Raw genomic sequence first — 22,172 nt, forward strand, 5'->3', positions numbered from 1 at the left:
TAAAACTTGTAATATGATAATACTTAGTTGCGTTAATAGTAGTATTATTGTTATGGTTGTTGTTGTTGTTGTTGTTGTTGTTTTTATTCTTATATGTACAACATAGGTAGGTAACATAATAGCATTATATTTTATTCATGTGTATAGCACAACATATATGTATGAATGTAGCTTTATCTGGGGGTACAGGACACATAATAGTCCTTTTATTATTGTTACGGTTGTTGTTATTATTATTATTGTTGTTGTTTTTATGACATTTTAATACACACTTATATACACAACATAGGTAGGTAACATAATAGCATTATATTTTATACATGTGTATAGCACAACATATATGTATCTGGGGGTACAGGACACCTAATAGTCCTTTTATTATTGTTACGGTTGTTGTTATTATTATTGTTGTTGTTTTTATGACATTTTAATACACACATATATACAACATAGGTAGGTAACATAATAGCATTATATTTTATTCATGTGTATAGTACAACATATATATATGTATATATATATATATATATATATATATATATATATATATATATGTGTGTGTGTGTGTGGCTTTATCTGGGGGGTACAGGACACATAATAGTCCTTTTATTATTGTTACGGTTGTTGTTATTATTATTATTGTTGTTGTTTTAATGACATTTTAATACACACTTATATATACAACATAGGTAGGTAACATAATAGCATTATATTTTATTCATGTGTATAGCACAACATATATATATATATATGTATGTAGCGTTATTTGGGGGTACAGGACACATAATATTCCCTTTATTACTGTTACGGTTGTTGTTATCATTATTATTATTATTATGACATATGTTAATACACACTTAAAACATAGATAGATAACCATATAGCATCATATTTTATGTATATATTTTATGAATATATAACACAACATATATGTATGAATGGAGCTTTATCTGGGCGTACAGGACACATAATATTCCTTTTATTATTGTTATGGTTGTTGTTATTGTTGTTATTATGACATATGGTAATACACACTTAAAACATAGATAGGTACCATTATAGCATTATATTTTATTTATGTATATAGCACAAGATATGTTTGCTTGTTTGTATGTATGTAGCTTTATATGTGGGTGCAGGACTCTTAATATTTCTTTATATTATTGTTACGATGGTTGTTATTATTTAATATTATTATTATTATTGTTATTATTATTGCATATGTTAATACACACTTAAACATAGGTAGGTAACATCACAGCATCATATTTTATTCCTGTGTATAGCACAACATATATATATATATCTACGTATGTAGCTTTATCTGAGATTACAAGACACATAATATTCTGTTTATTATTGTTGTTGTTATTATTATTATCATCACATATGTTAACACTTAAAACATAGGTAGGTAGCTTCATATTTTCTTCATGTATATAGTACAACATAACTGTATGATTGTTTGTATGTCTAGTTTTATATGTGGGTACAGGACACATAATATTCCTTTTATTATTGTGAATATTATCATTACACTTATTATTAGTAGTAGTATCATTATTATTGGTATCACATATGTTAATACATACATAAAACATAGGTAGGTAGCATAATAGCATCATATTATATTCATGTGTATAGTACAACATATATGTATGTATGTAGCTTTATCTGGGGGTACAGGACACATAATATTTAGAGATGAGCGAACTTACAGTAAATTCGATTCGTCACGAACTTCTCGGCTCGGCGGTCGCTGACTTTTCCTGCATAAATTAGTTCAGCTTTCAGGTGCTCCCGTGGGCTGGAAAAGGTGGATACAGTCCTAGGAGACTCTTTCCTAGGACTGTATCCACCTTTTCCAGCCCACCAGAGCACCGGAAAGCTGAACTAATTTATGCAGGAAAAGTCATCAACTGCCGAGCCGAGAAGTTCGTGACAAATCGAATTTACTGTAAGTTCGCTCATCTCTAATAATATTCCTATTATTATTGTTACGGTTGTTGTTATCATTATTATTATTGGTATAATGACATCTGTTAATACACACTTAAAACAGGTAACATCATGGCATCATATTTTCTTTATTATATATAGCACAACATAACTGTATGCTTTTTTTGTATGTATGTAGTTTTATCTGTCGGGTCAGGACACATAATATTGCTTTTGTTATCGTTATGGTTGTTGTTATTATTGTTGTTATTATGACATATGTTGATACACGCCTAAACATAGGTAGGTAGCTTCATATTCTGTTCATGTATGTAGCACAACATATCTGTATGCTTGTTTGTATGTATGCAGCTGTATATGTGGGTGCAAGACACAAAATACTTCTTCATAAAGGATAACGTGTGCTACAGATGTAGCAGAGCCAACTTGGTAAATTCATGTTGACATCACAATATGCCTTTACTGCAGGGAAAACTTAAGCAGTAAGTCTTCAAATGAAACTTTAGGTTTTGTACATTTGTGGTGAGGATACATGATATGTTTAGATAGTTTGTAGCTCTGCCCCTGCCCCCCCCCCCCCCCCCCCCCCACCACCACACACACACTGTAACTAGTTGGCACTTTCTATAAACATTTGCTCCGGTCTACATATACTGTATATATATATATATATATATATATATATATATATGTTGTGTGTATTTGCGTGTTTTTTTTTTCTTTTATGTACTGACAAGTAGCCGAGCCATAAATATAAAGCTGGTTTAGAAATCTGTTTTGCCTGGAAGGCTTTCCTCCTGGAGCCAATAGGAATGCGAGACCCTCCCTTCTCTACCCTATAATTATGGAGTAGAACTGGTCTGTGAAGCTTTGGTTTGGTTTTATTGTACTGGGAGAAGTGCATAAGGGCTCAGCAGGGATGTGTGTGTGAAGGTTGGGATCTCTCCTCTTCTTTACATAACATGAGTGGGACCTATGAGAAGAAGATGGCCGTATTAACTGACCTGAGCACCTCCTTGAGTTGCCATGCCAAGGACTCGCCCACCTTACCCGAGTCCACTGCCACGGACATGGGCTACTACAGTGGTCCGATGGCTCCTAGCCAACACGACTACTACCAGAGCCAGGCGTATTCCCAGTCGCTCAATCCGTACAACTACCACCATCATCCTCAGTTCAACCTGAGTGGGCTGGTGGGATCTGAAGGCTTTATGCCCAAGGAAGACTATCAGTATGGAGGTGGATACCGCTCCTATGGACATTACCGAGAAGCTCCGGCTCCAGAGTCAGGTATGTAGAGATGAGAACTGACATCTATACCTTTACATCAGTGTTCCCCAACCTGTAGCTCTCCAGCTGAAGGCTGTCAGGGCATCCTGGGTATTGTAGTTTTGCAACAGCTGAAGAGTCATATGTTAGGGAACACTATTCCATGCCATAGACTTCAAAATATTATGATGTAGCAGAGTTATGTTTGTTTGTTCTGGAAGAGCTGCATTGTTTTACCATAACTTCTCTATAATGCAGTAGGTATACATGCAGTTCTATGTAATACCAGAAGCAACAGATAGTTATGCAGAAGATATACCGCAGTCCAATGTAATACCAGAGTTTGCACATAGTTATGTAGAAGGTATACCTGCAGTCCTATGTAAAATTACATATAACAGTAGTGCAATGAGATTTACCAATTGACCAACTCTGCTCGGCTACAGCTCTCCTACAGGAATGTATGTTACATACTTACATAGTATGGTTGAAAAAAGACATATTTTCATCAAGATCAACTAATGTGTCATGGTGACAAAACAGGATAGAGATAAAGAAGAAGAGGAAAATCTTTAAAATTGTTCATAATATGTGAGTAATGAAATTAAGTAGAAGGGGGCCCAAAAAAGTTGACACCAAGAAGACAGGGGCCAATGTTGGCACCATAAGGAATGACATAGGCTTTCGATAGGAAAATATCATAGTGCATCATACAAAGTATAGGTAAACAAGAAGGAAACATCTAAGAAGTCTGAGGAGAGGAACTGGAAGGCAAAAAAGAAGAAAGTCTGGAGACAAAGTGCTAAGGTACCAAGACATAGAGGGGGGGGGGGGGGGGTGGAGATGGAGGAAAATAAGAGGACATCATAAAGGAAAGGGCAGAATGCATTACAGTCAGTGTGTAAGATAATTTGGCAGGTAAAAAGAAAAGAGAAGGGAAAGAGATAACACAAAATAAAACATTACTCCATGGCCCTTATTTTTTTTTTTTGGTATTCACTTTCCATAGCCATCATTCAACTTAGTAATTCCATTTGGGGTTGGAAACATTATGTTATAATTTGGAGATGTGAAATGATTGTCCCTTTCTGTACTTTCTTTTTTTATGTGATGAATTGGACATTTATGCATAGTAACGGACTGCAGTAAAAATAATAAATACAATGGATTTCACTTACATATTGATCTGGTGTCACTTACATATTGACCTGGTGGAATTATGACATGTTCACAATTTAGGTCCGGCTATAATCATCTACAGCAGTGGCCTTCAACTTCTGGCTCTCCAGCGGTTGTTGAACTACAATCCACAGCCTGCCTTGACAGCCGCAGGCCACAGATCAGGGACCACTGGTTTATATCATACAAAGATAATATCGCTCTGCCACCATTTTTTTTTGTCATTTAAGTCAATGGGGAAAAAATTTCACCCTTAAAAACCCTATAAACATTACTATAAACTAATTATCCTGTATATTACACCACTCCGTTGCACAGACTAGTATAGCTAGCAAGGATGTTCCTGAAGGAGTTGTCATTTTTAAGATGGCTTCATAGAAAAATGCTATTCATTTGGAACGTGATTTAAAAAAAAGTGTTAATTATAATTATTTTTAGAACTCAAAATAAGTTATTTTACTAAATATTAATTTATATTTACTGCACTTACAGAAAAAAAACTATCAATATATGAGGGAGGGATCTTAGAAACTGGGTTGGTTCTGTATGGGATATCAGCTTTGTTACATAGACGACGTCTTTTACCATTTTAAAGGTTCCGTCTCTGTGTGTGACTGACAGACACTTATGAGGAGAGGGGCTTACAGGGGTCTGGCTGCCTTTCTGTCTGCCACCTTAATCAGGGTGAATTTCTACCTTTACTGGTGATATTCTCTGTGATGTACCACGTCCCTCCCTTCCTGTCTCTTCTCTAATCCCAAGCTCCTGTTTACCTGTCTGCCTATATCCAGGCTGTCTGTCTATCTACTGTACATCTAAGGTGTGTGAAAAGTTGAAGATATCCAAGCTGTTTGACTTGATCTTCTTATATCCTGACTGTCTGTCTCTGGATAAAGCTTGGCAGGTTGAATGTCGCTACTTTTATCCGGGCTGTCTATGACTAATCTGTCTGTCTCTACCAGTCTTTAAAACTTAGGTACCTCTCAGTTTACTATGTCTGGGTTCTCTGTGTAATAATTGGTTTATAGGATCCATCTACAGCTGGAATATCTAGTTGACCAGATATCCATAAGTCATCTGCAAACCAAGAATATGGAATCCTATTGGCTTTCTTGTTTGGTTTCCCAAATGTAATGGGTCATTATGCATCAATGGAGGCATTGTCTGCCATCTACAAACGTTGGCACAGACATGACTTACTGTAATGTCACTCTAAGAAAGTGGTCTTCAAACTGTGGCCCTTCAGATCTTGTAAAACAACAACCCGAGCATGCCCCCGGCTGTCCGGGCATGCTGGGGTTGTAGTTTCACAAGATCTGAAGGTCCACAGTTTGAAGACCACTGCTCTAAGGTTAAAGTGGCTTTAAGGTTATAAGTAATTTTTCAATATTTGTTTGCTTAAAAACTTAAAAATGTTCTCATATGAGGTTGAACAATGGTGGTCATATGACATAGCATTTACTTATGGAATAGATGATAATGTAATATTGCGATTTATTTTTTAAATATTCCCAAACTCTACATATCATAGAAGTATGATGTCTATAGAGAAGGTCATATTAATGATATATTGAGTTGTATTCAATTGGCAAAGTCCACCAAATACAATTGAGAGAAGACAAATGGTGAAGGATATGGAGAAGGAAATCTATCTCTATTTCTATATGCAAGTCCTCTAGGGCTGCATTTGCAGGTATGCCCATACCGCCTCATTTCAAGCATCTTTTGATCAGTAGACCCTGGTAGAGATAAGAAACAATAGACTTTGTAGAAGTTATGAGCGGTCAAGCTCTATGGAGACTCTGGATTTAGAGCTCTCGGACTTATGTCAGCACTGTATTCCCCATTGAGGCTTGCAAGGCACATGCCTTGGGCAAAACTGTTGAAGATCAGGATTGAGATAAAAAGATGGTAGACAGATGTGCCCCTAAGATATATTGAGACAATGACCCACAGTACTTGAGAGGTATTCAAGACAGGCAGGGCCAATTGGGAGACAAAGAGGCTAAACAGACATAAATAAATAGGAGGTGCACATACTTAAAATAAAGTGTATCACTTAGACTTTGTAAAACATATGTTTTTTTGTTGCCTTCACAGAGACATTAATCTAGCACAAAATACATAAACAAATGACTATACAACTATACTATAGATGGTATACGAAGAAAACACCAGAACACATCCAGTTAGAGGATGCATGTTTTTATGTTGGCTCATATGATCCAATACTGCATAAAGTACCACAAGGAGAAGTAAGCGTGGGCCTCCACTGAAAGGCTTTACTTGAAGTAGGGTATGGTAAAATATATTAGGATATCCTAGGTCAAATATATATAAAAATCACAGAGAGACATAGACGCTTGGGTACTTGGGGGTGATGGTTGGAGTTATACCATTGAAGATTGGAGGATTGGAGGCAATGAAGGTAAAAAGCACCTGAAAAGATCAGAGACAAAATCAATAACAGCAAGGAGAATACAAGACAAGGGCCAATATTAGGTAGAAGGTATAGACCTAATAACCAGTAATGGGTCACCAAAAGATCAAATGCTCTGATAAGTAGACAATGGGAATAGGTTCAGATAAATTTAAGTTATGCTGCACTTTTTTTGAGGTGGTAGTGATGGGGGGGCACTTATCGTCCCCTGGTGTTGAAAGTTTAGTAATTGTGGCAAATTCTTTTCAGTATATATATCCATACACAATAAATAAGTCATGATGGGGTCAACCATATGGATTCCATATTTTGTTATAAAGTCCAGAGAACTCAACCATCTCATATCTTCCTTGTAGTTTCCATAAAGGAGGAACCAGAAACGGAGGTACGAATGGTCAATGGAAAACCAAAGAAGGTCCGAAAACCAAGGACCATCTATTCTAGTTATCAGCTGGCAGCACTGCAGAGACGTTTCCAGAAGGCCCAGTACTTGGCACTACCTGAGAGAGCAGAACTGGCGGCTCAGCTGGGACTAACACAGACACAGGTAATAACAAACAACAGTATATAATAACACACTGTGCAACAAGGTAATAAACAATGCTGTGCCCCAGCAAATAAAGTCATGACAATGAGAGAGGTAGAATCTGTGCACTATGACATGCAGACACATCTGAGGATCCTTGGTTTTGGTCAAATATGTAGTAACATGGATGATTGTGTAATGATCCTGTACATCAAAGTAATACACTTTGGCACAAGAATAAACAGTGCTGGGTATTTTATGGGCATTGCATAACACAAACAGAGAACCAGATCCTGGCAAAGCTAATTGAAGATTAATGTTCTATAGCTTGATATGTGCACACAGTCATCAACATAGAAGGGATTTTTTTTTCTGAGTAAATTATAAAACTGATCCACTATATTATGCCTAAAATAGGGATTGAGAGGCGGAGCATGACAGAAAGGTTCTCTCTTTGGTGTTCTTCTCTGCCCACATCAGGCCCTACACCAGGCATAACACAGTGTATTGGTTTTGCCCAGAGGGTTCCTTTAATAAGTTTTTAACGAACAATGATCTAGAGAACTTATTATTATTATTTTTTTTTTTATAAACTTTTTCAAATATTTTAAAAGCATCCCCAGTGTAGGGTTAAACAGCAGATACGTCCATAATAAGGAGAAGGCAATCACGATGTCCATGATTTCTTGAAGGACGGCGGGTTTAAAGACTTCCATTTCCCAGCAATACTAAAACTAGTCACCATAAGAATGTGATAAACCGGCAGTATACGTTTCCTATGTATTTTGGTGTTCAACCCTTGGTTAAATGGTTTAATGTCTTAAAGAGTTTTAAGACATCTTTCCCTGATTCCTATAAGGACGTGACCACCACATGTGCAACTGTGTACCTATTTAGTGCCCACCTCTCGAGCCTTGCTTGGAAAAACCTGGAGCTACATGTGTTAATATATGGAATGACACATTCAGACAAAGCTATCTTTGCATCAAAGTTATAAAAAAATTCTTTACTTCTCCCATTTATTTATATATGTTAGCTTATTGGAGATTGTCCCATAAGCAAGTCCCTTATAAGCAGCTGAGATCCCTTAGACTGGGTTCACATATGTCCGGCATCTGGCATAGGTGAACTCAGCCTAGATCTCGATGCAACTGATGCCACAACTGATGACAAGTTGTCATCAGTTGTATGGCATCCGTCTTATATTGTTTTTGTTCGACGTACATGGGAACGCAGCAATCTGCGTTCCCCTGTCTGGTGCCCTCTGGCGTGTCTAACCATCCGGCATCAAAATTGAGATGCTGGATGAATGTGAACTATCCTATGGGATCAGTTCTAGCATCAGTTTCCCTCCGCTGCACGCCGGAGGGAAACTATGCCTGACGCCTGAAATATGTGAACCCAGCCATAGTATGACCTTTCCAGTTAAACATATATTTATGGAAGTTGAAAAATTGTTGTAGGTTAAATAATCATTGTACTGTAGAAAGAATGGGCCTAATCTGTAAATATTTAAATTAAAAACAAACAAACAAAAAAACGTACAGTGCGCAATATGCTCAGGGTAGTTATAATGTAGAGCAGTGGTCCCCAATCCAGTCCTTATGGCCCACCAACATTTTGTTGTTACTCCTCTGGAATAGAACAGGAAACAATTCAAATCCTGGACTGTTGGTGAGCTTGAGGACTTTGTTGGGGACCTCTGATGTAGATGACTTCTTTAACTATACAGAGTTAAGGGCACTAAAATATAAATAAATTTCACATAGAAAATATGAGGCTAAAGCTAAATGAAAATAAAATTGTTGTGCAATTATAGGTCTTAATAGGGCATACGCCTTAAAACTGGCCACATGACTAGTACCCTGATTTACATGCGCATTCGTTTTCCTCAATGTAAGTGTTCTTGCTATGTAGCTGTCAAATAAGGTGCCACTTGTCTCTGGAGAAAACTAGACGATGGTTTGGCCTGGTTTATGTAGATAACATATAAAATATTAACCAACAAAAATCTGATCTCTTAAACGGTCGTAGAAACTATAAAAACTGTAAGCAGGAAGATCTTGGGCTGTAGGTTTTCAAGGGCTGGTTTTGTGCACATGCACCATGACCATTAGCAATAACTTGGTGAATTCCAAAGCACCATGAAGATCAAGTAGTGTCCTTCACTGGATGAGCCCAGCTAAACAAGTGCAAGATACTGAAATGTAATAGTTGCAGTGATGATATGGCGGTGGTATCATTGTTTTGGACAAGGGAAGACTCCCGACACATTAAATAGTTGGCTGATATTTATCTTAATTGATATTTATCTAATGTTTACAGTCAGCTTATGTCTTATTAGAAAAAAAGGGATATACAAATATCAAAAAATAAATAAAGGGGACACTTAAACAACACAATGAAACTCCAAGTCAATGACACTTCTGTGAAATCACACTGTCCACTCAGGAAGAACACTGATTGACAATCAATTTCACATGCTGTTGTGCAAATGAGACAGACAACAGGTGAAAATTATAGGCAATTAGCAATAAAGGAGTGATTCTGCAGGTGGAGACCGCAGACCACTTCTCAGTTCCCATGCTACCTGGCTGATGTTTTGGTCATTTTCGAATGCTGGCGGTGCTTTCTCTCTAGTGGTAGCATGAGACGGAGTCTACAACCCACCCACAAGTGGCTCAGGTAGTGCAGCTCATCCAGATGGCACATCAATGCGAGCTGTGGGAAGAAGGTTTGCTGTGTCAGCGTAGTGTCCAGAGCATGGAGGCGCTACCAGGAGACAGGCCAGTACATCAGGAAATGTGGAGGAGGCCAAAAAAGGGCAACAGCAACAGGACCGCTACCTCCTCCTTTGTGCAAGGAGGAGCACTGCCAGAGCCCTGCAAAATGACCTCCAGCAGGCCACAAATGTGCATGTGTCCACTCAAACGGTCAGAAACAGACTCCATGAGGGTAGTATGAGGGCCCGACATCCACAGGTGGGAGTTGTGCTGACAGCCCAACACCGTGCAGGACGTTTGGCATTTGCCAGAGAACACCAAGATTGGCAAATTCGCCACTGGCGCCCTGTGCTCTTCACAGATGAAAGCAGGTTCACAGTGAGCACATGTGACAGACGTGAAAGAGTCTGGAGATGCTGTGGAGAACATTCTGCTGCCTGCAACATCCTCCAGCATGACCAGTTTGGCTGTGGGTCAGTAATGATGTGGGGTGGCATTTCTTTGGGGGGCTGCACAGCCCTCCATGTGCTTGTCAGAGGTAGCCTGACTGCCATTAGGTACCGAGATGAGATCCTCAGACCCCTTGTGAGACCATATACTGGTGCAGTTGGCCCTGGGTTCCTCCTAATGCAAGACAATGCTAGACCTCATGTGGCTGGAATGTGTCAGAAGTTCCTGCAAGAGGAAGGCATTGATACTATGGACTGGCCCGCCCATTCCCCAGACCTGAATCTGATTGAACACATCTGGGACATCATGTCTTGCTCCATCCACCAACGCCACGTTGCACCGCAGACTGTCCAGGAGTTGGCGGATGCTTTAGTCCAGGTCTGGGAGGACATCCCTCAGGAGACCATCCACCACCTCATCAGGAGCATGCCCAGGCATTGTAGGGAGGTCATACGGGCACGTGGAGGCCACACAGACTACTGAACCTCATTTTGACTTGTTTTAAGGACATTAGATCAAAGTTGGATCAGCCTGTAGTGTGGTTTTCCACTTTGATGTTGAGTGTGACTCCATATCCAGACCTCCATGGGTCGATAAATGTGATTTCCATTAATAATTTTTGTGTGATTTTTTTGTCAGCACATTCAACTATGTAAAGACGAAAGTATTTCATACGATTAGTTGATTTATTCAGATCTAGGATGTTTTATCTTAGTGTTCCCTTTATTGTTTTGAGCAGTTTACATAACCATGAGAATGGTCCAACCAACTTATGGAAAAAGACAAAGATAAACAGATGGTTTTAATGTGGCCAATTGGTCACATACACATTTCAGTTGATATTGGTTATAAATTGGCTGTAAATGTGTCTATGTAGTTACCAAACATTTTGTCTCACCCTTCAAGCATGGCAAATTTTGTCCTTGTCCTTTCTGTAAAGAGTCAACTGAGGTATTGTAAAGGGTAGGAGATGTCAGGGTGGGGTGTTTATGGTCAGGGAGGTGGTATCCTGAGGCTTCCTCATACCAATTTACAAAACACAATGTTGCTGTGAAACTGGGTTTGGTCCTTTTGGAGAAGAGCTTGGGATGAGTCACAGGGCGGGGGAAAATCGGGACAGAGGTGTAGAGCGAGTGTGGGGGTAGGAAGGATCTAGAGCGAAAGCAAAACACTTCCCAGAAACACATTAACATAGAGTGATTACATCTAATGGATTACATCTAATGGATTACATCTATAGGGTCTGTCAGTGTCCTTCTAAAGCCAAGGACGTCAAGGTCAGTTAACTCATCTAGCAGGTATTTACCCCGCATTGCCTCATGCCTAGTTCATCATCTTTATCTAGATACAGGCATTTCATTCCATTTATTTTCTTATCCCATACACTTACTAGGGCTACGTTCATAAGAAAGCATTTCAGATATCATTGTGTTTTAAAAAAGTGGGACAAAACTCATGTACGAATGTAAAAATCCATTCTGATGTTTCCCCAATGCTACCCAAGTATCTAAATGCCAAGAGCTTCAAGTGATATAGATGACCACTGGGATAAAGATGGATACTGACAGAGAACCAGAAAAATTATAAAATAAAACTGAGCATGTATTTGCTAAATAGATTCATTTATGAAGCAAGAAAATGAGCATAAAATGATCCCAAAAATCTACAAAAAAATATGAAACTACATTTTAAAATTTTGAGATCCTTGTTTTAAAGATCTTTCAGGTTTTCACAATTTAGAGCGATCTAATAATTCTGTTTTCACATTTTGCTCTTCAGGTCAAGATTTGGTTCCAGAACCGCAGGTCAAAATTCAAGAAACTTTACAAGAACGGCGAGGGTCCTGGATTGGAGCACAGCCCCAATAACAGTGATTCAATGGCTTGCAATTCTCCCTCTTCTCCACCTATGTGGGAGCATAGTAGAAGCAGGACCCCTCAGCAACAAAGTCTTCCTCACTGTTCATCCCCAAGCTATCTTGAGAACTATAACCAATGGTATAACCAACAAAACCAGCCAGGACCTCATCTACAGCCCCCCGATGCCTTACACCAACCTCCACCTAATACAGTGTATTAAGTGATAGAGACATTGAAGTTAGTTCAGATGGAAAAAACATATAACATCCTCTTCAACGTTGACTAAGAAGGGGTATTATGTCTTGTATTTGGGCTACAGACTCTATTTAAGTGGCATTGGTAAAAAGAACAATTTTGTAAGATATTTTGAAGGACCAATATCCACCTAAAGCCCCCAAGCAAAGGACTATGGATTGTCATAAAATGGAAAGACTTATGGATACCAGGTCCGCCAAATCTTATGTGACCTGATTCCTCAGCTAACCCGGACATGGAAAGGTCTATCACCAGGAGATCCATCATTTCCTTCTTAAAGACATGCTAACCAACCCAAAGCAAGGCATACTTTTGTCACCATAGTGTGATAGAGAACTTCTCCATGACCTTCGGGACACATGGGACACTGTATGTCAAGATGGGACTTTGTTTTTAATGAAAAACAATGACATTTTTATTGTTGTCATGATCCCACCACACAAAGCAACTTTGTCATATTTAATGAGAATTCAGGAGGCAATTTTAACTTATTTTTGTAATATTTTTGGGAAATGTATGGAATAGAAGGGAATTAAATTTCAGATTTAAAAGGAGGTTGGCATGTGGATGTTAATGTGTGAATGCAAATTAAAATATTGCATTTTGCTGAATAAGCAGCAGATTTTCAAGCGTGGTTACGGTCTTTATTACTTAAACTGTAAGACACTCCATAGGGTGCGTTCTGCGTACTACAGAGGGGTAGAAGCCCTGTGCCCCGATGCTAAATCTGTTACAGGACTCACATTTACCATGTTCCCTTTATAATACTAGTGTCTACGTGTGTGACATTTAGGCTTCAGATACTGGCGCAACTGCTACCTCTGTAGCCCTATAGCACTGGTCTCCAAATTGTGGACCTCCAGTTATGGGGTCTGGGGGTCTAAAGTTTGGGGACCATTGCCCTATAGATATACCCATATGGTTGCCCTATGTTTTAATGCAAGGGTGGTGAATGTTTTTATTTTCACTCCATGGAAGCCAATTTGCCTAATGTATTTCAGGGTAAGTAACGTGGTCACCTACAGCCAATGAGGGACCTTGTTCCATGTTTTTTGAGTGTAGATCCGAAAAATTGAAGCTGATCCATGATTGGTTGTGAATGGCGATAAGACTATTTTTGTTGGAGACAGGTGGAATGTTATTTATTCTTGTTTTTTTAGTCTTCTCATTAGCCACATTTGCACCATATGAGGAAACCCCAGAGCAGTGTTTCCCAACCAGGGTGCCTCCAGCTGTTGCAAATCTACAACTCCCAGCATGCCCAGACAGCCGAAGGCCACATATTGCACCATATGAGGAAACCTCAGAGCAGTGTTTCCCAACCAGGGTGCCTCCAGCTGTTGCAAATCTACAACTCCCAGCATGCCCAGACAGCCGAAGGCTGTTTGGGCATGCTGAGAGTTGTAGTTTTGCAACAGCTGGAGGCACCCTGGTTGGGAAACAATGCCTCAGAGAGACCTTCTCATGGAAGACAAAATGAGTATGGTTGACCACTTGTATTAGATAGTGAATTCCCATACCATTTTTGTTCCATCTATAAAGAGTGTGCGGCCAAATATTCCTAATTGCTTCTATCTATTGGAATAAAAAAAAAAGTGTATCCTTGATAAAAAAAAATATCAAAAAATATCAAACTGCATGCAAAGTTTCCAACATGTGCAACATGGCTCTATGTTTGCATCCATATTTTGGACATTTTGCATCTGTCTTATGGATTTAAACACTTGTCTGCATTACGCACGAGTGAAAAGGGCCTAGTTGTGACATCTTGTTACTCCCCTTCTTTTGCTTACTCTTCTTGTTAAAGGGTTAATATAATGTTGTTGTGGCGGCAGGATACGCGTCCAAACCCCTCGCAACTCCATGGTCCACTGCTAAAGAGACCTGTAGACCGCGTCTACACAATTGGCAGAGAGTCTTGCGGAGAGTTCCAATGTGTATCCTGCTGACACAACAACATGGGATATTAAATAAAAAAAACTTATACTCACCTTCCTCATTCCTCCACCTCTGGAGTTCCCCACTGCCAGGACTTTCCTGTATCTGTCTTGGAACAAGGAAGTGTTCAGACAGCCAAAGTGGCCAATCTGGCTGCTCAACCAGCAATTGGCCAGGCAGGATCTTCCTTGTGCTGGCACAAGTGCAAAGCACCATGAGTATCAGTTTTTTCCTTTTTTTTAAAACCCAGTCTTACATATAAAAAAAAATAGTCCCCAAAAAAACACTTTAACCTGCAAATAGAGGGGGATTAAAGTGTACCTGTCAGGGCCCACAAAAAAAAACTAATCTGTTATATGTTACTCAGTATCTCATCCTGATCATGTACATGTGATTGTTATGTCCTTATCACCCATATTTCACAAAAAATGGCATATTACAGCTGCTCAATGTCTTTTCCATCTTGCCATAGGGAGGGGCGTGTCCCTCTCTTGCCTGCACTGTGATGACTCCTCCCCCTTCTTCACTCTGCTGACAAACAGCTCTCCGGAGAGAGAGCCTGGCAGCCTGCTTTGTAACTCTTTCCTCTCTGGTTTTATGCTATACACACACACACACAATGATAATTGGAGATTGCCTGCACTCTACCACCAAGGACAAAATGGTGAGTGTATAACTTCCTATGTCATTCATGTGTGTCATCCTTAGGCACTCCTGTAATGCTGCAACTTATAGTTTTGGAATAGTTGTAGGTACAGTGTTTGGATAACTCTCTTTATAGCAGTGTTGCCTTAAGCTGTGTGCCTACAACGTTTGAAAAAACTACAATTCCCAGCATGCCCAGACACCCTTTGGCTGCCAGGCATGCTTTGAGCTGTAGTTTTGCAACAGCTGGAGACACAGGTTTGGTAAAACTATGTGTTATAGCAGTGTTCCTGCAAGCTGTGTTCCTCCTGCAGCCTTGCCAATCAGCCATCTCGTGTCCATGACCCTCCATGACTCATCAGTGTCCCAGGAGGTATTGGGACCCCTAGTGGTGGGATTTTCAAAGGCAGTGTTCTTTAATAAAATGTGAAAATTTTTAAAAGAAGTATATTAGAAAAACGATTGTTTTGGCAAGATGTACATATAGAAAGTTTTTATGTCTGACAGTGCCCATTTAAGCAAAGGGAGTAACACATGATTGCAGTGTCAGACTGCACATGGCATGTTTGTAGTCTGTAACCCTGGAGACCCGTAGACGTACACACCCTTTAAACAAACAGATTTCCCCTTTTGGAATTAATCCAATAAATTTCTCCCAGACTGTTAATTGGTCATAGTAATCTCTGACTATGATCATAGAACGTGCTGGGTTTCTTTAGATATCGGTGATGGATGTAGTTATGTGTGATTGTGTGTATATGCATTTGTGGGTTCCAGGTGGTCTGAATGGTTCACAATTGTCATGCCAAGAAGGCCACAGCCATGAACCTCTTGTAATGATCATAGAATTTTTGGCCACTCAGCAAACTGGCTGACCCCCTCCTGGCATATGCTTGTATAAAGTTATCTGTATTGCTTTTATTGACATGAAATTGGTCTACTGGCATAAAGCCCAGGCCAGTATATACTTTATGTGGATGCAAATATATATGTATGTATAGTATAAAGCACATTCCTGTGTCGCGTTGCCAGTCAGAGTCTGACACACACATGGCAATAAAAACAGGTGTGTGCTTGTGCCCTACACTTTCCCCACACCCATATAACAAGATATATAGCAGTCAGACCAGCCCTGCTCCTACTCACCCGGCTTCAAGCCTTTACTCACAGCACAAGACCTATTTACATGTATAAAATAAGAACAGCGAGACAAGTCATCCAGGAGGGAATGCATCCACAACATCAACATGCCAGCTTATCTGATCCAATTTGGGATTTTGAAGGTCAGAGAATTTTAGGGATACACTTGTTGGGTGGGCCAGGTGGAAAGTGAGGGGTCAGATGGAGGCTACCCGGCAAAGAGGAGATGGCACGGTCAATAAGACCACAGTGCACATATATGCTCAAACTGCTAGTACTGCAGCTTGATGGTTCTTACAAAGAGGTAGAGCCCTTAAGATACCCATATACTTGGCATAGCTATTGGTTTAAATTATTTGTTCAGCTGACAGCTATTTATCCCGATCCCTACCTACATATACATCCATGTCTTCTAAATGGACAAAGGGGAAGACGCTCCCAGCTCATCTCAACAAAAGGATCAGGCAGTTTAAATCCAACATGCCTGATCCTTCTGATGGTTGATAAAGGTCTAGAGGTCCCGAAGCAAATTAGACAGTCCACTTGTCCTGCTGAAATCAGTGGATTTAGCTGACTTTTGTGGGTGCGGGCCTTTAATCTTTAGTTACAGTAGTTGAACAGACCGGTGGTTTCTGTTGCTGTATCCATATAAAATTGTTTTGTCTCTTGTCACATGGAGAGGTCCCCCCCACCCCACCCCAGCTTCTCCAGTTATTGCCCGTCTACCACAACTATTTTGTTTACCCGTCTTATCCCACTGGCTAACATAACACCTCCAACCTACAGATTTCTACAGATATTCTTGCGCTAGCCCCTTTGTCTCCTACCCAACAGCAAGGTCTGCATGGATGGCAATTCCCTGCCGCCATGTTGCAAACTACATGTAAACCTCATAGAAACCACCAACCTTTCCAAGTGAGCAGGATAAACAGCACACATCAGACATAAAGCAAACAGCATATACAGTGGGGATCAAAAGTTTGGGCACCCCAGGTAAAAATTTGTATTAATGTCCACGCAGAAGCCAAGGAAAGATGGAAAAATCTCCAAATGGCATCAAATTACAGATTAGACATTCTTATAATATGTCAACAAAAGTTAGATTTCATTTCCATCATTTACACTTTCAAAAGTTAACACTTTCAGAGTTAATATCTTGTACTGCCCCCTTTGGCAAGTATCACAGCTTGTAAATGCTTTTTGTAGCCAGCCAAGAGTCTTTCAATTCATGTTTGAGGTATCTTTGCCCATTCTTCCTTACAAAAGTCTTCCAGTTCTTTGAGATTTCTGGGCTGTCTGTCACGCACGGGCTCTTTTAAGGTCTATCCATAGATTTTCAATTATGTTGAGGTCAGCAGATTGTGAAGGCCATGGCAAAAACTTCAGTTTACACCTCTTGATGTAATCCCCCGTGGATTTCGAGGTGTGTTTAGGATCATTATCCATTTGTAGAAGCCATCCTCTCTTTAACTTCAGCTTTTTCACAGATGGCATCAAGTTAGCATCCAAAATTTGCTGAAATTTTATTGAATCCATTTTTCCTTCTACTCGTGAGATGTTCCCTGTGCCACTGGCTGCAATACAACCCCAAAGCATGATTGATCCACCCCCATTCTTAACAGTTGGACAGAGGTTCTTTTCCCCTTCTTCTCCAAACGTACCTTTGCTCATTCCGGCCAAAAAGTTCAATTTTAACCTCATCGGTCCACAGAACTTGTTTACAAAATGCATCAGACTTGTCTATATGTTCATTTGCAAAGTTCAAACGCTGATTTTTGTGGTGAAGACTAGAAGAGGTTTTCTTCTGATGGCTCTTCCATGAAGACCATATTTGTACAAGTATCTCTTTATAGTGGAATAGTGTACCTCAACTCCAGTGTCTGCCAGATCTTTCTGGAGGGATTGTGCAGTCAAACGTGGGTTTTGAATTGTTTTTCTCACAATCCTGCGAGCTGTTCTGTCTGATATTTTTCTTGGTCTTCCAGATCTTGCTTTAACTTCCACTGTTCCTGATGACTGCCATTTCTTAATTACATTCCGAACAGAGGATATTGACATCTCAAAACGTTTCGCTATCTTCTTATAGCCTTCTCCAGCTTTGTGAGTGTCAACTATTTTCAGTTTCAGATTTCTAGACAACTGTTTAGAAGGACCCATGGTGCTGATTGTTGGGGCAAGGTCAGATGAGTCTGGGCATTTAAAACCTTTGAGATTGACATCACCTGGTCTTCCCAGATGATGATTGAGAACAATCCATGACACTGTCAGGTCTCAACTTTGCAAAGGGGACAGTGCATGCTATAAATTCTGCAGGGTGCCCAAACTTTTGCAGACACCATTTTTTTGTTTTCTGTTATTTTGAAAGTGTAAATGATGGAAATAAAATCTAACTTTTGTTGACATATTAAAAGAATGTGTAATCTGTAATTTGATGCCTTTTGGAAATTTTTCCATCTTTCCTTTGCTTCTTTATGCACATTAATACAAATTTTTACCTGGGGTGCCCAAACTTTTGATCTCCACTGTACATCAAGCACATGTAATCGATCTGTCTTCAGAATCTATATTTTACTATATAACATTTCAGTAATACTGGGTCATTATCAAAGAATTACCAGTCTGTTAGGGCAACAATGAGAATCCCAACCGCAACAAATTCATTTTCATACAGTCGTAATTAACTATTTACACATTTGGATGTTTCAAGTGGAAAAATGTTCGTAATGTCGTGTAACAGCCTAAAATGCACTATTTTCAGGTTAAAAACATCAACTTTGATAGGCAGAATGAGTCAATGGCTTTTGCCCCAAGGGAATTTCTAAGGATTGGGTTTTGGGCAGGGTGTGGTTAATCCACAAGGACAGCCTCGGGACCCTGCCGAGACAATGGACAAAACAGCAGGTGAGGGTAAACCTCGGAGACAGTAGTGTATAGATGTCTGTAGCTATGTCTACATAAGCACTAACATGCAGCGGTCTATAGGGGGCACCTTGGCGCCTATTTCAGGCCAATGAAGGAGGGATGAGGGAGGCTGAACAGTGTTACAAAAATATTGCTTACATTAATGTTAAGACTGGACAATAAGGCAAAGGGCAATGTGACTGGTAGTGAAGGAAGACTGTAGTTGGCATTGCCAGGAGGCACTTTAGGTAATATGCTACAGGAAACTATGAACTTTTATACACTTTTATACATTGTTGTTCTGTTCTATTTTTGATGTCATTGTCACAGACATAGGTCCTCATTAACAAAGAGTGGAGTGTCGGTTTGCATTTGACTTTTGCTTTTCCGACCATTTTTTCTGCTGGTATTTACTAATATGTCGCACTTTTCCCGATCGTTTTAGTCTCAGGGAAAAAATCTGTTGCACTGTCATTTCTGTCGCATGTTCATCTGTCGAAAGGTAAAATCTGTCGTAGGGTTAATACTGTTGCACATTAAAATCTGACGCATGCATAACTCTGTCGCAATTAAAATTCAGTCGCAGTGTGACAGATTTCTAAAATAAAAACCGGTAAAAGAAAAAAAAATTTTTTTTGTGAAAATATATATGTATAGAAATAAATAACTCTATCTATCTATCTATATATATATATATATATATATATATATATATATATATATTAGAGAGAGATATTAATAAATGTAATAAAATAGTCTATCTATCTATCTATATATATATATATATTTATGTATATATATATATTTTTTTTATTCACCATTATTACTGTAACAATAGGGGAAAAAACGTGTTGGAAGGACTCATAAAAATGTGAAAATAAAGCTAAAACGTTGTTTAAAAAATAAATTGTGCAAAAAAAAAAATAAAACAGAATCGCTTGAAAAAGACGAGGCAGGCAAAGGAGTAAACAGCCGGAGAATTTACTCCACTTTCTGAAACTTTATACATGCTTTAAAGTGTTGGGTTTTCTTCCCAGAAAATTCACATGATTTTCGGAGTGGTTTTCAGATAAGATGAGTGATTTTGGATGAAATGTAGGGAACAATGCCCAAAAACAATGCCCATTTTGTAGTTTTTTTTTTTTCTCTCAGAGCGATTCAGATTATTTTATTTATTTATTTTTATTTATTTATTTATATAGCGCCTACAGATTCCGTAGCACTTACAATTATGGGGTACAAACAAAGACAAGTATCAGACATAATATTACACAATAACTATTCAAACAAGAGGTGTGGGGATATATTGAGGATATGTTAGGGATATGTTGGGGATATGTTGGGGATATGTTGAGGATATGTTGAGGATATGTTGGGGATATGTTGGGGATATGTTGAGGATATGTTGGGGATATGTTGGGGATATGTTGGGGATATGTTGAGGATATGTTGGGGATATGTTGAGGCCAATTAAAGACTGCTATAGGCCTGTCTGAAGAGATGTGTTTTCTATGAAACTATGGATGTTGTTGTTGAGTCTAAGGGATTGAGGATAGCATTCCAGAGAACCGGTGCAGCACGAGTGAAGTCTTGGAGACGGGAGTGAGAAGTTCGGATTATAGAAGATGTTAGTGTGAGGTCATTAGCAGATGGGAGAGAACGTGTAGGATGGTAGACAGAGATGAGAGAGGAGATGTAGGGAGGTGCAGCATTGTGGAGAGCTTTGTGTGTGAGACTGAGGATTTTGTACTGTATTCTGGACTGAATTGGTAACCAGTGTAGTGACTGGCACAGGGAGGAGGCGTCGGTGTAGCGGCTGGAGAGGAAGATGAGTCTGGCTGCGGTATTAAGGATGGACTGAAGAGGAGAGAGTTTGGAGAAAGGAAGGCCTATTAGTAAAGAGTTACAGTAGTCAAGGCGGGAGTGAATCAAAGCATTAATGAGAGTTTTAGCAATTTCAGTAGTGAGAAACGGGCGGATTCTGGAAATGTTTTTGAGATGCAGGTGACAAGAACGTGAAAGGAACTGAATATTGGGAGTGAAAGACAGATCAGAGTCAAGTATAACTCCAAGACAGCGAGCCTGCTGCCCGGGAGTTATGGTAGTACCACATAGCAAGATGGAAATGTCAGGGTTAGGAACAGTATCAGTTGATGGAGAAAAGACAAGAAGTTCTGTTTTAGAAAGATTTAGTTTCAGATATAAAGAGGACATGATGTTTGAGACGGCAGAGAGACAGTCACTGGTATTCTGTAGGAGTGCAGGGGTGATGTTGGAGGAAGAGGTATAGAGTTGGGTGTCATCAGCGTAGAGGTGGTACTGAAAACCAAATCTACTGATTGTTTTTCCAATGGGAGATGTGTAGAGGGAAAAGAGTAGAGGACCCAGGACCGATCCCTGGGGAACCCCGACAGCAAGGGGAAGAGGAGAAGAAGTAGAGCCAGAAAACGAGACGCTAAAGGAGCGGCCAGAGAGATAGGAGGAAAACCAGGCGAGAGCAGAGTCCTTGAGACCGATTGAGCGGAGACTACTGAGGAGGAGTTGGTGATCCACAGTGTCAAAAGCCGCAGACAGGTCCAAGAGAATCAGTAAAGAGAAATTGCCATTTGATTTGGCCGTCAGAAGATCATTAGTGACTTTGGTTAGGGCCGTTTCTGTGGAGTGAAGAGAGCGGAAACAAGACTGTAAGGGGTCAAGGAGAGAGTTCTCGGGGAGATAGCGGATAAGGCGGGAGTAGACCAAGCGTTCCAGGAGTTTGGAGATAAAGGGGAGATTTGAGACAGGTCGATGTGATCAGGGGTTAACCAGGAATAGAAAAACAGAGATAATTTATTTCCGAAACCACTTTCCGTCTGTCTCCAGGTTGGGTGTGGTTGTGCAGCTCAGTT

General features: G+C 39.6%; 1 protein-coding gene across 1 annotated transcript; it reads left to right on the forward strand.

Moving 5' to 3' along the window:
• The first annotated feature begins 2,879 nt into the window (after positions 1 to 2,879).
• Positions 2,880 to 13,269, forward strand: DLX3 (distal-less homeobox 3). The gene is made up of 3 exons (XM_056547896.1): positions 2,880 to 3,249; positions 7,204 to 7,394; positions 12,326 to 13,269. Exons 1-3 carry the CDS (start codon positions 2,922 to 2,924, stop codon positions 12,623 to 12,625), a joined length of 819 nt encoding a protein of 272 aa, XP_056403871.1. The 5' UTR covers positions 2,880 to 2,921; the 3' UTR covers positions 12,626 to 13,269.
• Positions 13,270 to 22,172: the final 8,903 nt, after the last annotated feature.

Source organism: Hyla sarda, chromosome 12, assembly GCF_029499605.1.
Source record: "Hyla sarda isolate aHylSar1 chromosome 12, aHylSar1.hap1, whole genome shotgun sequence".
Classification (NCBI taxonomy): Eukaryota; Metazoa; Chordata; class Amphibia; order Anura; family Hylidae; genus Hyla; species Hyla sarda.